The sequence below is a fragment of the Haliaeetus leucocephalus genome, unplaced genomic scaffold, assembly GCF_000737465.1.
Source record: "Haliaeetus leucocephalus isolate CR32 unplaced genomic scaffold, Haliaeetus_leucocephalus-4.0 Scaffold162, whole genome shotgun sequence".
Taxonomy (NCBI): domain Eukaryota; kingdom Metazoa; phylum Chordata; class Aves; order Accipitriformes; family Accipitridae; genus Haliaeetus; species Haliaeetus leucocephalus.
The window spans coordinates 3,994,236-4,011,009 of record NW_010972598.1 but is presented as its reverse complement, the minus strand read 5'-3'; the positions used below and the strand labels follow the sequence as shown (position 1 = coordinate 4,011,009).

At 34.7% G+C, this 16,774-nt stretch overlaps 1 protein-coding gene across 1 annotated transcript in view; it reads left to right on the top strand.

The window, feature by feature from the left end:
* Nucleotides 1–16,774, top strand: part of RYR2 (ryanodine receptor 2 (cardiac)) — a 342,788-nt gene that overhangs the window by 192,996 nt on the left and 133,018 nt on the right. The window contains exons 40-51 of the mRNA XM_010562945.1: nucleotides 78–221; nucleotides 2,143–2,416; nucleotides 5,197–5,311; nucleotides 5,896–6,028; nucleotides 7,249–7,352; nucleotides 8,755–8,890; nucleotides 9,586–9,772; nucleotides 10,252–10,357; nucleotides 11,637–11,757; nucleotides 13,040–13,209; nucleotides 14,219–14,439; nucleotides 15,738–15,828. Coding sequence (XP_010561247.1) covers nucleotides 78–221; nucleotides 2,143–2,416; nucleotides 5,197–5,311; nucleotides 5,896–6,028; nucleotides 7,249–7,352; nucleotides 8,755–8,890; nucleotides 9,586–9,772; nucleotides 10,252–10,357; nucleotides 11,637–11,757; nucleotides 13,040–13,209; nucleotides 14,219–14,439; nucleotides 15,738–15,828 — 1,802 coding nt within the window. The remainder of the gene's footprint in view (nucleotides 1–77; nucleotides 222–2,142; nucleotides 2,417–5,196; nucleotides 5,312–5,895; nucleotides 6,029–7,248; nucleotides 7,353–8,754; nucleotides 8,891–9,585; nucleotides 9,773–10,251; nucleotides 10,358–11,636; nucleotides 11,758–13,039; nucleotides 13,210–14,218; nucleotides 14,440–15,737; nucleotides 15,829–16,774) is intronic.

Sequence of the window (16,774 nt, the reverse complement as noted above, 5' to 3'; positions counted from 1 at the left end):
ACATATAAGATACAAAACGTGTATAACTTACTTAATTTTATTCTTTTACTATTTAGTGTATTTTTTTTTTATTTCAGGAATTGAACTAGATGAAGATGGAACCTTGGATGGAAACAGTGATTTAACCATTAGGGGTCGCCTCCTATATCTTATGGAAAAAGTTACGTATCTGAAGAAGAAGCAAGCTGAGAAGCCAGTTGATGATGATGCTAAGACATCCTGTAAGCAAAATTAAATCAGCTTCTTGTATCCTAATTCCAAAAGGCGAAAGAAGCAGGGAAGGAAGTTCTTCATATATTTTCAGCCAAAACAACGTGGATTTTTAGGGTAACATCTGCACACGTTAAAGTTTGTAGCCCTGACTCAAAACAAGCTCAGATGGACTTTCTATGATAGGCAGATTTGCTTCCCAATAGGATGTAGTGGAAAATTTCTTCTACTGGCTTTTTCGCCCTTGATCCTTTTTAAAGTCATAATTTTTCCAGAACGTATCTTGGGTTTTGTAGAATGAGTGCAGACTTAATTGTAGCAAGGTTCTGATTATAAGAACTTGCTCATAAAATCAGCTGCAGTAGCTTCAAATCGGTATTTGCATGAAGACTACCAAATTAAAGAAGATTCTGCAATTAGACCGTAATTTGCAAAGCTGTATTTAGGAGAAGCCTCCCCACCCAACCTAAAATTAAAGATTTGCTGACTGTGATTGTTGCTCTGTCATTTTTCTGACACTTTCCACCTTTCCATCTTGATAAGAATCAAGATGCCAGTGGCATCCAAGTTGAAATACCATCCCAAACACATTTCATTCTTTTACTTATTTTTGAAGTGTTTTTATTCTAAAAAGTGCTATGCTGTGTACCTATAGTAGAGTGTTTGGAGAGTAACAATAAAATACACTATTATTACTCTTTTTTTCCCTTACCCTGTAGTAGCACATCGTAGCACAAATTCTCTTTTGTTAAACATTCTCTTTTCTGTAAACTCTGTCCCTTCAATATCTTTCTTTAAGTACTTTTACTTTTTTTTGTGGTTTGAGTTTAGCCTGAAATTGCATCTGGTTTACTGCAAAATAATTTTACTGTCTCAACACATAGATTTCTGATTTGAAATATTTTTCATGTTTGGTCTGCATCAGCCACCTTCTTCAACATCAGGATATTTATTAGTCAGTTTATTGAACTTCAGGAGGGATTATCAAATTTCCCTTGTCAAACTTTCGTTGTTATCTGCTTGACATGGAAATAAATTGATCAGTTAGGTAAGTACTGAAGGTGAAATTCTCTAGTGTATAACTATCAGGATATCTCAAGAGGATCCTGAATTGATCTGACAAAGTCTTGGAAACCTGAGTGGGAGTTCCCTGAGATGAGAAAAATAACATTATTCAATTTTCCTTATCAAATACTTTGTTCTGACTGTTAGTTCATGAGTAATTTTTCTAAACAGTAGTCTCAAATCTTAACTGATATTATATAGCTTGTCTATTTTAACAAATGACTTTTCCAAATATAAATATATGTAATCCCAACTAAAAAAGATTGTCAGTGAAAATACCAGATAAGGGTTTCTTGCTTCATTAGAGACTGAATTCAAAATATGCAAATGATGATGTGCCATTTATTTGATTGGAGTCTTTTCATTTCTGTTTCCTTTGAAGGGCCTTTGGTTTTGGCAAAGGACTAAGTTAAATTATTCTGGTTTGTGCATTATAAAATTTTGAGTGGGTACACATCCTAGACATGTAAATAAATTATACAGCATTTACATGTGCTACCAGTGTATTTTTCCAGTCTTACTTCATAATACGTAAGAAAAACCCTCAGACCTGAGTTCCTGGAAAAATCTTGAAAGCAAAATGTAGAAATAAATCTGGTGACTTTGTGAGCATCTTGTATGTCTTCATTTATGTTATCAGATTTATTTTCTGTATTTTGATTTTAAATATAGGCTTATGGTTTTGAGATGTTTCTGCTTCTCTTGTGTGATTTTATTTTTCCTTGGGTAGTCTGGGAAAGAAATACCAAGAAAAAGGTGCTTCTTAAGAATTGAATTCATTCCAGTTCATGTTGCATAATGGGTTCTGAGGGACTACCAGCAGAGATGAGCAATTAATGGTAATTTTGTGATATATTTTCTTCACAGCTACTCTTCAGCAGTTGATTTCAGACACAATGGTACGCTGGGCCCAGGAATCAGTGATAGAAGACCCGGAGTTAGTAAGGGCCATGTTTGTATTGCTACACCGCCAATACGATGGTATTGGTGGCCTGGTTCGAGCCCTACCAAAGACGTACACCATAAATAGTGTATCTGTGGAAGACACAATCAATCTTCTGGCATCCCTCGGCCAAATCCGTTCCTTGCTTAGTGTCAGAATGGGGAAGGAGGAAGAGAAACTTATGATTCGTGGATTAGGGTAAATAACTGGAGTGTAACATCTCTTTATTTACAGATATTTGTTGATATCTGCTGTATGGTTATAGCCAAGGTTATATATGAAGTTTGAATGTGAATAGTCTATATGGGTGTAAATGCAGACACTGGTATCAGTTGTGTAGTATCTTCAGTTGTAAGATACAGCCTTTGCAGCATTATATGTATCATTTTTGGAGAGAAGCAAATGACGTCTGTAAGACTTCTTGTGATAAAAGTTGAAAACCTGTATGTAATATTTTATGATACTACAAAATATATCTTGTTATCATATTTTAAATAGTATGGCTTTGAAGAATCCTGTGAAGCATACTGTCCATTTTATATGAATGCAGTGACGTGTAGCTGTTGACATATATAATTGCTCACAGCAGTCAGCTAATGGAGTTGTGTCTACATATGTCTGTACATATGCCATTTTTTATTGCCCTGAATGTAGTTGGTACTATTTGAACTATGAAATAGTTCACCCAGTCTTATTTTCCTAATTATATCATTAATAATAGTGAAATATAGCCTAATAAAGAGTACAATTGAAGAAAACAGTAAAAAAACCCATGGTCATCTCTACTAGCAAAGAGTTAGTTTTTTTCTCTCACTTTTTTCAAAGAAATGTTACCATTTGAGAGATGTTTGGTGAGATTCAATATCAGCTGTGATCTATTAGAAATCCTCAATCAGCAAGAGCAATGACAACCAAAGATAGCATTATATAAAGAATGCCAGGAATGCAAATACCTTTTTCTTTTTTTTGAGCTTACTGAAAACTTCAGATATGCAAATAATGTCTATACGTAATTTTGTACTGTCTTAGTATTGCTAAGGCTTTGGCAAAGGTGAAAGTCTGCCACCTGTCAAAAGACATAAAATACTGGTATTTCTAAATCCACCTTTGTACTTCAAATTTAAGTTGTTACATTTGACTTAAGTTAACAAAGTCTAAAATGAGTGATTACTAGATTATGGCATTGTTGTGCCTGGAAAAAAAACAATCTCAGAGGGGTTTTTCATCTCATGTTCTGCTTTCTTTTTATTCTTTTACAATTTTTTCCTCAACATTTTCTGCTATGAATTAAAAGCTAAGATTTTGTGAATCTGATTTAATTTTAACAATGTTTTTGGTGATGTGGGAAAGTCTGGTATACGGAAAAAAGAGTACTTTCTGTTAAGCTGGTGTTCTCACTGCCTGTTCCTATGACCCTTCTTAGTAGCCTCTATCATAGTCTTGTTTTATCTTGTAGGTTACCCAGCTGTGCCATTTATACCTTTTGTAGCCTAACCTGGGCTCTAGCACCTATTTAGAAATGCCAAGTCTCTTGCTGTGAGTGGAAAGTATTCCTTTCTTCCAGCTGAGAAATTGAAGTGTCAGTCATTCCTGCTTAAAAATTCAGTTTCCTCAGAAATGCTGTTAAGATTTTTTTCTTAAGGGTAACATTTCATAATGCAGTCCACAGTTAAACAGAACACTGAAAGTGGATGTACTTCCCAAAGTAGTGTAATATTGCTGGCCAGCCTGTGAGGTGAAGTTTTGACTTTTGGTACTGTATTTCTGTAAAAGAAAGCTGCTGTAGACAAGTAAGAATTAAGAATAACTTGGCAGATTGATGCCATTGAGGTGTTTTTCCACAGCATGAAGCACTAGTGCAGAAAGGAGATGATATGGGTAACTTTTGGAGGCATGGCCTATCCTTTATCATATCTGATACAAAGTCTGGTTGTAGGCTTTGCGGAAAAATCGGCTAATCTTTCTGATTGTTACTGGGAGTCAAAAACTCTGATAGTGCCACCTACATCAGACATAGTGCGTGCATTCTATTGCATGACTGATAGTTGTTGATTTGTAGCTTTTAGAGTGATGGAACAGTCCTCTTCATGTCTCATCTTTTATAAGGCTGAAATTCTCCTTGTCTGATTGCAGGAGTTTTAGGTCAGAAAAAAAAAGACTGCTATAAAAAGTACAATGAAATGTGAACAGTTGTCAACAGTATTTTCTATAGTTACTTGCAAGTCCTTTTCTCCCATGACCTGATTGCTTTCATATTTATTTATGGGTTGTGTGTGATTTCAAGACTAATTACAGTTTTTAGAAATCTAATTACTTTTTAAACCAGACATTTTTATTGGACGTAACGTTTCTGCATAAAATATTGACATTATAATCTCCAGGACTGGTTTTAATATTTGTAAACCTGTTCTGCTAAAATATGTAGGAGAGAAGAGTTCTTTCGAGCAGTAACACATGAACTAAGGTTAATTTTTATGCAGCTTCTGTTTCTGATGCTTAGAGGATAGCGGGATATACATTCTCTTTCCCCTACAATTGTTTTTTCTTGCTTTTGATGGCAGATGTCAAATGTGTCAAGGTTCAAATATTCTGAAAAGAATGCTTTGTCAAAAATATTGATGAGTTGAATTTGAAATTTAAGCTAATATAGCAGTTTTGATCATGTCTTGTTAGAAAATAATTTTAGATCTGGGATGGAATTTCTAATGAAAATAGAAGAGCATCCTACTCTGGTGTAATCAAGTGGTGATTAGGGCAATAACTATAATATGGGAAAAGAAAGGTCAGGTTCTTCCACCACGTGCATAGAAAAATAGACTATCAGGAGAGATTGAGACTTAACCTGAAAAGGTCCCCGAGGTAAATTTTCACCTCAAGTGGTGAAGAATTGCACAGTGAATCAGCTTTGCAAATAACATAATAGGTAAACTATTGGTCCATAACATTTTAATCCAATTTTTTATTTTGTTTTCCTGTAGAGACATCATGAATAATAAAGTATTTTACCAACATCCAAATCTCATGAGAGCTTTAGGCATGCATGAAACTGTCATGGAAGTGATGGTAAATGTGCTTGGTGGAGGAGAATCCAAGGTAAAGCAATTCACTGTTAGAAGACAGTTTAGAATATAGCTGTTCAAAGCTTTATCCTGTAAGGTGCTGAGCTGTCACGGGAGGTACTGAGACCATAACCTCTTGCTAATTTCCATTAGCACAATAGTTGACTAAGTTTTTAGAAAATCTACCCTTCTATTCTGGAGGAAGATATAACTAGAATTGTAATTTCAGATGCTTTAAAGAAAAAACTGCAAATAGCACTTTATATGCTTACTGGATTTTAAAGGGGAGATCTTTTTAGAAACTAATTAAAAATTGATGCAGTATTACTCTGAATCTAAGCATTCACATTCTTTCATGTTTGAATCTAGAATTTATGGGTGATCCCAGCTCTTGTTTTTCAAGTTTATACCTTGGTCTTTGGGGCTTAAGGAGTTATTTACTTGCTGAGAAAGCCCTGTTGATTCCAGGTTGAAACCTTAACAGTTAACTTCACTGAAGTGCAATGAATACAATGCATAAATATTAGTCTGTTGAAAGGCTGTTATATAAATGATCTTTTGCAAGCTTTATACCTGAGTTAGAGTTTGAGCTTCAGTCTGCTATTATTTGCTTCTTAGGAAATCACTTTCCCAAAGATGGTGGCAAACTGCTGTCGTTTTCTATGTTATTTTTGCCGCATCAGCAGACAGAATCAAAAAGCTATGTTTGATCATCTTAGCTATTTATTGGAAAACAGCAGTGTTGGCCTTGGTAAGTACTAAGTGTGTGGCTTTTGAGATTCTAAACCAAACCCCAAAATCTTCAAACTCTCTGCTGATTTACATACATACATATATATATAAAAAAACATAAAACCACCTGTGTTTTTCTGCATCCCTCTGTTTGTGCTCTCTGTGTTGAAGTTTCTCCTTTACTGAGTGCAAAAATAACTTCATTACCTGTATTGCTAACTCCAAACAGATCCCTGACAGTAGCAGTAAGTTGAGGTAATTTAGTGTATGCTTTTTTGTATATGCCTGGATATTAAGAGAGAGTCAGTGTTTAGTTGCACATATTGAGGAACAGAATAGAGTCCTGATTTTGATGATGGGAATCATAAGTAAGTGTTGGCACTATTTCATTAGGGCTTACTTCTCACTGTTCAAGCTTGCTCCCCTTCACTTTCTTCTGTAGACTGTTCAGTATACACCTATGGGAGCGGGAGAAATACAGAGCTCATTTGCTTGGGTATGCATGTATAGATGCCCAGAAATGAACCTTGAAATTTTCTTAAAATCTTAGCCTTTCTTTTCTAGGCTGAAGTGTTATAGAGGAGACACTTTTATCCTTTATTTAATTTAGTATTTGTAATTGAGAATATATAATTATTTAGAATCATCATAGTAATTTTTTAAAATGATCTCAAATACCTTATTAATGTAAAGGACAGAAACATAAACTGAAAATCTTTTTGGAGAGAAAGTGCCCAAATCAAATGCGTTTGGAGTGTTAATATAAAAACTTGGGCTTTTTCTAATGCTATAATGACTGCCATTTTTTAATGAAATGGGTAACATATAATATTACATTTTAAAGCCCAAAGATATTTTGTATTTCAATATATTTGATAAAATGCCAGTGTTGTAGATATAAAATTCCTGCTACCCTTTCCTCTAAACAAAGTTGCATCAGTTAGGAGAATTAGAAAGAATGAAATCTTAAAACGAAGTATTTGATGACAATAGGAATGTGGAAGAAAAGTAGTTTCTAGTTTGAGCATCTAAATTGTATTTTGATTTCATATCAGTGTCAAATTTCATGTGAGTGGATGATTATTTTTTATAAACTGAGTGGTATAAATGATATGCTTATAATCATGTGCTAACTAGCAACAAAATATTATATTTTATTAAAGAATATTGTTAATGTGTTTCCTATGAGTTTGTTGGGTTTTATTAAGTTGGTGTTGCAATTAAATGTTATTTTAACAGCCTCTCCTTCTATGCGAGGATCAACTCCTTTAGATGTTGCAGCAGCCTCTGTGATGGATAACAATGAACTTGCATTAGCTTTAAGAGAACCTGATCTGGAGAAGGTTGGTAGTTTCTTCATCAAGTGTTTTTTCCCCTTGTAGAGAGGGGAAGATTCCAATTCCCTGGAATCAAAATCCAAGATTATAAGAATTATATGGGAATTTTAGGTACCTTTCAGAGGAAGACTATCAGGATCTTATTGTTTGTTCTTTCTGCTGGTGGTCTGGATAGTTGAACTGAGTTTATGGTTATTACATGCACAGGTGTAACCAGAAGGAATTGCCTCAAGGGCAGCTCTTACTTTGGGAATAGTGAAGTCCATACCCAACAAAACTTCGCTGCTAAAATCTTTCTTTGTTGTTCTGTCTTGATGGTGACATGCAGTGGTGGCATAATGCAATAAGGATTACTAGAAGCCTTGTGAAAACTTCTTACAATATATGACAAATGTTCATAGAGATATCTATCTATATCTATCTGTATTTTCTCCTAACATTTAAACTTGCTTCAGGAAAGATTGAAGGAATTGGGATTAATTAGACTAAAGAATAAAAAGCTCCAGAGAGCATGTGACAATTGTGTAGAATATGTAAATTGCTGCTGCAAGAAGGAATAGCGTAATGGTTGCTATGTCAGCAGTGGATAAGAAAAGCAGCTTAAATAATGGAAAGACAGATTCAAGATAGACATTAAAAAACACTTTCTAATAGCAAGTAAAACAGTGGAATATATTGTCCAATTTGTTCTTGAAGACCTCCAATTCTGGAGATGCTATAACCTTCATAGGAAAGCATCTGTCGGAGTAATATAAATGTAGATGATCCTTTCTTGGAATAGGAACGTGGACCACATGTATTTAAAAGAACATTTTCAGACTTTCTTCTTATAAATTGTCAGCAAAAAGAAGCTGTCTGAACTTAGTTAAAGGCTATGCTTACAATTCTTACAATTCAGAAAGGAGAGGGCCAACTGAAAACTACTATTGAGACTATAGGTCTGAATTACAGGGAGTGTTACTGCTGTGTGTTTAAAAGGAAAGGAAGAAGAAAAGCAAGTGAAAAGGAACGGTTAAAATAAAAGAGTAGACCTGTGAGTTATATTAGAAGATGTGATTTCAAATGTGGATAGTGTGTAATTGGGGAATATTACAAAATTGACTAATTTGTAACATTCAGGGTTGCAAGAGAAATGAGATATAGATAGCAAAGCAGTGATTTAGAGAGAGAAAAAATGGAATTGAGATAAGTAAGGTCTTGCAGTTCATGGCAGAAGTAGGAGAAGACTGGGAAAGTGAACTAAGAAAGAGGCTGCTCTTCTGATTTGCGCTAAGTATGATGTCATTTTGTCGGGGATAACAGAATGTGGACACCATATCCGGGACAATGTATAAGGATGCTTCCCTTTGAAATTGCACTTCTCTTCTTTTTCACAATTAATATCTTTTTCATCTTACCTTGCTTTTAGGTGGTTCGCTACTTGGCTGGATGTGGATTGCAGAGTTGTCCTTTGTTGATTTCTAAAGGCTACCCAGACATCGGATGGAATCCAGTTGAAGGAGAGCGATATTTGGATTTTCTTCGTTTTGCTGTTTTTTGCAATGGTAGAGTAGAAGCATATAAATTTTATAACTTCCTCTAATGTTCAGATAAGTTTGTCATTTAAAATAGTAATACAAGCTAACTTGATAAGTTACTGTAAATTTAAAGGACAGTTTGCAGAAAGAGTAGAATTATGCAAGACACACAGTGACTTAGGTACTAATTTCACAAGTCATATAGGGTCCTATGAGCCTATAACTCATTTTTTAGATCCATCTTTAGTCTTTGAAATGCCCGCATATCCTTTGGAAGTAGAGCAGAGAGTCCTAAATCTTTTTATGATAAAACTGATGCTAGACATAGAGCCAAACCCTCATCTTGTGATGAAGATTTAGGTAGCCCAATTTTAATGTTTAGCAGCTATATTGGTCCCCTCACTAACTCTCTCACTTGACTGTGAGTCTTTACTACAAATCAGTAGCTTCAGTGATGCTTTAAACATCCTTTATTATGTAGTTTCTTCTTTGGCTCTATTTAATTTTGAATTAAATCACATGTTTTATTTCATAGCTTTTATTACAATAATAGAGGAGTATGTTTGTGTGTTTATGTAACTTTGTCATGATATTTGAACTGTTTTGTAGTTAAAAGTATCTACTGATGCATACATTCTGCACTTTTGTGTATTCTTTTCTGATTGTATTTCAGAACTCTTTTTGATATAATCTTAAATCTTGATATTTGTTCTATGTGGTAGGAGAGAGTGTGGAGGAGAATGCTAATGTTGTAGTCAGACTGCTTATCCGTCGGCCTGAATGTTTTGGTCCAGCTCTAAGAGGAGAAGGAGGCAATGGGTTACTTGCTGCCATGGAGGAAGCAATACAAATATCAGAAGATCCAACAAGAGATGGACCTTCCCCAAGTAATGGATCTAGTAAAACCCTGTAGGTGCAGTGGAATTGCTTACATTGCCATCATTTTTGTTTATTTGTTTTATAATCTTAGTCATGAAATGACTTGTTTGTTTTAACATGTGAATTATCAGCTGGATTCTTCCTTGGATTCAGTGGAGGGTAGAGATTTGTCTTCTGCCAATTAGTGCTTCCTCTGCACTGTTAATTTAAGTTGCTCTCTCTAAATATTAAATCATCTTTAGAATTCTGTTTCTTCTTTGTCAGTCAGTTAAGAATGAATCCCCTGCTGCAAAATGAGGTAGATAAATGGTAATAATGCAGATGTCACTGCAATCTTTTAGGGACAAATTCCATTCTGTGTTAGTCTGCTAAAAGGCCACTAGTTAACAGGAAGCCCCCATGTGTAAGCTGTTACACCTATGAGGAGATTTTCTTTATTTATTGCTGATGTAAAAACTTTCTTGTATTTTTTTCATCTTTTAATTGTTTTAACATTTAACTAATTACAGTGAAATGGAAGAACAAGAAGATGACACTATTCACATGGGAAATGCAATCATGACCTTTTATGCTGCTTTGATTGATCTGTTAGGACGTTGTGCCCCTGAAATGCATGTAAGTTTTATGCCTTTGTGCATTGGAAAGTAAAGTCATAGTTGTTTTACTGATTGTTAGGTGGTTTGCTGTTTGGCTTTTTCACAGTAACATGTTATCAGGTATTAAAGCAGTGGTGTGGCTACATAGTATCCTAATGTACATAATGTGTTCATCTGCTAATTTGCAAGGAATTTCTATGAACTATTCAGAAGATGTTCTTTTTAAAGGAGTTATTCCATTGCTTTTCTTATTACTGTTCCCTGTGGTTGGTCTTCAACAACATTCTGTCATGAATATTGTTTGATTCTCCCTTGTGACAATCAAACTCCTCAAATTTCCCAATTTATTGTGATGGTGTAGAGTGTTTTTTTTTTTTTTTTTTTTTTAAACCATGGTTTTACTCTCTTCATATCCTTATTTAAACAGACTGATTAAATTGCATATAAAAGTAAATATTATAGGGTATTCTTTTAAAACGTAGGAATAAGCATTGTCCCTGCACATACACATCGATATCTCATAATCTTTATTTATAAACCTTCTCAAAGGTAAGATGTCACTATTTCAAGTATTAGATACAAAGAATTAGACACACTATAAAAAGCCCTTACCACTTAATTCCTAGAAGCTTGAAACAATTTGAAAATATTTAAGTTTAAGATTCAAAATACCTTCCTGTTCTTCAGAAATTCTACTTAGTTTTGCATAGTTTCTCATTTCACCCTGAAATGTGCCCTAATTCGTATAGATCAGTATAGATCAGTATCAGATTTGTGCAGAGACCGATAACTTGAGAGAGAGAGAGATAGATCCATGTAATAAGGTTAGTGTATGAATAACTGTTTTGTTTGAATTAAAGAATTGTCTTGTTTTCTCCCTGTCTTGCTGCCTTTTTTAAAACAAAACTAAAACAACCGGGATACCTGAAAGTGTTGTTATTTGGCCAGGACAGAAAAACTGGCTTTTTTCATCTGAAAATCTGCTTTTGCTTCCCCTCTCCTCTCCCCTCACGTGCTACATTTTAATGCTTTGTTCACCTATTTTACCTAATATTCCATTTTGAAAATGGGCTTAGTCTTATTTAATAACCAAACATCGAGATTTCCAGACTTTGCACATTTGCATCAAAAAAAACAGCGAATAAATACAGATTGCATGAAATTTACAGTGTTAATTATAATGTGATTTTGAGAGCAGTCATTCTTGTGTATCTGTGGTTCAGGAAGTTTCCGGAACATGAACACATATAGAAGATAAAAAGAAGATCTTGTTAATTTTTCATCTGTCTTTTCCTTAGCTAATCCATGCTGGTAAAGGGGAAGCCATTAGAATCAGATCAATTCTACGGTCTTTGATTCCACTGGAAGATTTGGTGGGAGTAATTAGTATTCCTTTCCATATGCCAACCATAGCTAAAGGTAAGATGATTACTCTACTTTTTTTCCTCCCATCCCATTCTTATGTTTTGTAATTTAATGAAATATTGATACTCATACTTCTCTCAGTATTAAAAAATGTTATAGAAGTTAAACTATTTGTTGTGAGAATTAGAAGAGAAATTGTGTATTTCAAACATGTTTCAAAAATTTTTCTGCATGCTATAGGCAATAATTCTGTGTACACTTAAATCACTGGTGTAAATCCCATTCATTTAAATTGTCATGAAAACCTATTACAGCTTCAAAAGGAAATTTAAAAATGCATACTTTCTATTTTTCTAAAATATTTTTAAAAATTGCGGTCTCTTTTCTTGATAACATAATCCTTAGCTATTGCTGTTCTAACCCTATCGATTGTTTCTAGCAGATCTTACTAAAACACCAGAGTTGTTCTTCAGCAACTATGGTGAAGTTACAGGGGTGACATCTATATGCAAATGCATTTCTTTGTTTTTTCTGCCTACATAGAATTGATTGTGATAGTGGGAGCTATGTGAGCATCAATATAAAAGGGAAGGGAATTACATCTGCTTTTTTGGGTATCTGGAGAGAGAGCATTATAATTGTAATATGGGTTGTCTAGGGACTTAGAGCACAAGAATGCCCAACAGGTTACAGTAGAAGTTATAAAAAGATCAATGATTCTATTACACCATTACTTATTTATATTCCAAATAGTGACAGATCTATAGGTGATATCACAGTAGCATAGAGTACAGCTTATAGATAAAGAATTGTTTATTTGGCTTTGAAAATGAAAGTATCAAAAATTTAAAATATTTCAATGAATTCCTTTCAGATATTTCAGAAGTTTTCAGAAACAGAGGACTTTTTAGCACAATCTTAATTCTTTGTCATACATCAAAGATATTCTCATCAGTGCTGGATTCCTGGGGTGTTTGATGTAGAATTGTTGTAGTTTTTACTTTCTGTCTGCTTTTTCTAAGAACTAGGTACTTCTGTAGATGAATTAGTATGTTTTGGGTACTTATCATATTAGAATATCAACTGATAAGAATCCTTTAATACACAAAGCATGAACAGAAAAGCATGTATGGACTTTTAAGTCTGTCTGGGTGGAATTTGCCTTATGCATTCGATCTTGGTTAACTACAAATATTTTGCCTTTGTGTAACAAAATGACAGGGAAGATGCTTAGATGTTAACAGAGACTCAAAACCTCTGACAAGTAGTAGCATGACTGCCTAGTCTGCTGGTGAAGGATGATCCTTGTCATTGAAGTCTTATTTCTTCCTTTTAGATGGTACTGTGGTGGAACCTGACATGTCTGCGGGGTTTTGCCCAGATCACAAGGCAGCCATGGTTTTGTTCCTTGACAGGGTCTATGGAATTGAGGACCAGGATTTTCTTCTACACCTTCTTGAAGTTGGCTTTCTGCCAGATCTACGTGCTGCTGCTTCTTTAGATACAGTAAGGGTTTAAGTCTGTTGTTATTTTGGTTCTCTTACCTTACTGAACACTGCAGCATTTTTCATCCCTCAAAAAAACATTTTTTATTTCTTCATGTTGTCTTCTACATTTCGCAAATGCTGGATGAGCTGCCTGTTGCTGCTGAGCTTTGAGGATACTTGAAAAGCAGTGAAGAAGCATTCTCCAGAATGATCCTCACTTTATGAGTCCCCCTTGATACCCATGTCCATAAGAGATGCAATGCCTTTCCCCGGGAGACTTTGTGAGCTTGTGCTATGGAATCAAATTCAGATAAGCTTCCAATGAAGCATGTAACTGAGAGCCTCTTTCCAGAGATATACAGGAAGTGTTCATCTCCATCCATTTGTTAGGGACACCTACATTATTATTTAGGAAGTCTCTAGATTATTGTTTTAGTTCCTCCTCAAAATTGCTGCCTTTTTTTCTGTGAGTCTTATTCCCATCTAATTTTTCTTAGCTGGCTTGGTCCAGAAAGATCAGATTTAGAGAGCTTACATGAGGGCTAAGACATGGACTTTGATTTCCCTATTTGACCTTTTATGTCAACGTTTTTCTGAAAATAATTATCATTTAAGAAAGAGCAGGTGAGGATTTTTTTTCTGACTTGGAACTTGGACTTGATGGTAACACAGAAACATAACTGAGTTTTGTGAATGCAGACTTGACTGGTATTACCTGATTTTGGAGTGTTCTGTTAAGCAGCTATGACATACTTTAATATAGTCTGGAAAATTGTTTTGGTTTTGAATGGCTACCTTTAGTCTTTATGCTTTCATTTGTTAAAAACAAAACAAAAAACAGCTGTGAGACTTTAGAAGCAGGAAAAGCAGCTAGGCATCCAGCTTCCAGTAGGTATCAAATCCTCATTTGTGTGTTTTGGAAATTTCCCTCTTTATAACTATTACAAAAGAAAAACAAACAACAAGTTCTTTTCGTTTGTAACAACATTGATGAGACAAATCTAATTTTTCTCCCATTTAATTCATAGGCTGCTTTAAGTGCTACGGATATGGCTTTGGCTCTGAATCGCTACCTTTGCACAGCAGTCTTGCCTCTGTTGACCAGATGTGCTCCTCTTTTTGCTGGCACAGAGCACCATGCTTCCCTCATCGATTCCTTATTACATACTGTGTACAGACTCTCAAAGGGATGCTCTCTTACCAAAGCTCAGCGAGATTCAATTGAAGAGTGTTTGCTGTCTATCTGTGGGTAAGAAAATACTCCTGGCTGTACAGGAATGCTAATTGATATACTTATAATACAGGAGTGCAGAACTATGCCACCAGTAGCATGATTAAGATTTATTTTTTCTTCTGGCAGATGATTGTGATATTTTTAAATACACTGTATTCAATTTGCAACTTTTATTAATCACTTATACACAGTTCTCAGTTATTTTGCTATTACAGAGTTTTTAAAATTAAAACCTTGGCAATTAACTAAGAGGACGTAGTGCAAAAAGACAAAGCTCTGGAAATGTGGAATTGTGCATACACTGAAGCGCCATTTAAAGACTTTTAGCTGTATGGATTGGCAGTATGGTTGATGATCAGATTATACAGTTCTATGGAGATGTTTATTTACATTGTGTTACATTTGATATCCTAATCAATGACTAGTATTGTTATACCTCATTATTGACAGCTATGGGACAAATTTTGTCTGGGTATCTGCAGTCTCAAAACCAGTTGATTATTATCCAATTTTTTTATAAGCTTACAGGATCAATTATCAGAAGTTGACTAGGCACTTATGAATTCAATTTCTAATTAAAGTTAGCAACATTTAGGCTTTCAAATCACCACAGTTTTTTTGAATATTTCACCATGATTTTTTTGTGTAATGTGGAAATATGTTCAGAAATGACAGACATTGATATTATAGTACTGTAAAAAGGTACTGTATAGCATTTCTTTATAAACTATATCACACTGACCATTTTATATATATATATTACTTTGATAAGAACCAATAAAATGGACCAGTGTTTGCTATTTATCTGGAAAGGTTTAATGTCCATGCCATTCTAACATACATGCTATACCTATTTCTTCTGTCCTTCCAATTGGTGCCCACTGCTGCATGTCTTGTTTAGTACATCTAAAGAGTTAGTACTTTTCTGTCTTTATTAGCTTCTGGGATATTTTTAAGAGCCATTGAAATATATTACAAGAAATTAATGTTATAGCTGTTTCTCATGGGCATGGTGATCATAATACACAATATCAACATTCAGGTTTTTTTTCCTTGATTTTCTCTGTCTATAGATCACATATTTTCTCTGCTTCTTTAAAGCATTTGATTTGGAGCTTATTCAGAAGGTTTTCTTTGGTATGCACTTGTTTGCTTTCTTTTGGACATATTTTTTGGTGCCACAAGCACCTATTACTTTATGAATTTGAAGAATTTTAATGGCATAGAACTGACATGTTGCTTTAATGTATTTATTAATTATTTACATGAAACTCTGCTGGTACACCTTTTTAATATGGTTTGTCTGCTTTTAGGCAGTTGCGGCCTTCCATGATGCAGCATTTGCTGAGAAGATTAGTATTCGATGTTCCTCTATTAAATGAACATGCGAAGATGCCTCTCAAGGTAAAAGTATGTTTTAGTATTCAACAGCATGCCTTGTAACAAAATGCAACAGAAAATACTTGCATGGAGAATATTCTCTATCTTGTAACCTTATTTCCACTCTGCAATAATCTAAGACCATAGTTCTTGATGATAAATTGCTGCCTCGGCAGGAATTCAGTCTAATTTACATCCATCCGTATGGAATTATGAGTCTGTGTCTAATGTTTGCTTCTCCTTTAATTCTCTCCTCTTTTTTTAAGCCCATGTGGAGACAGAATAGAAAAACCCTTGGGGGCAGGGGGCAGAATCCAGTGCAGAAAGGAAGATAGCAGTTGATAGTCTGTATTTACCCTTACTTCTGCCCTCTGTGTTAGTTCTCCTTGCTCTTGGAAAACGGACTCTTTTTCTGTGGTTTGTGCTTGGAAATCTAAGCAATACATGTTTTTTAACAATCTTCCATTTTGTTTTCAGCCCCCAAAGGTTTCTCCATATCTTTTGATTCTGATTCCTAATGCACAAGAAAAATGTGGTTTTTTCCTTTCTGAAATGACACATTCCTTAAAGATTCCTCAGACTTCATCAGCAGTTGTAAGAAACATATAATTTCCCACCTTACCTACTGCTGTTTTTCAGCAGTCCTTTTTAAGGCTTTCCCACCACAATTTTGAATGAGATATTTAATCTTTTCTTATTTAACGTTTCTTTATGGTTTAAAAGCCACGTATCAGGATTAATTGCATTTTACATCCAATTTCTTTGCCAAAATACTCCTCAGAGTTACGCAGGCTTCTACTAGCCAGATTATGGTCTCTGACCTCAGATGAGGAATTTAAATCATCAGTCTCAAAGCCAGGAACTGCTGCATGGTCGTCTTTCCCCTGCTAAGGATTTCATAATTTGGTTGTGTCCTCCAAGAAGTGCTCAATCAAACAATGCCAGAGCAGCCATTCTTTAGTGCCGATGT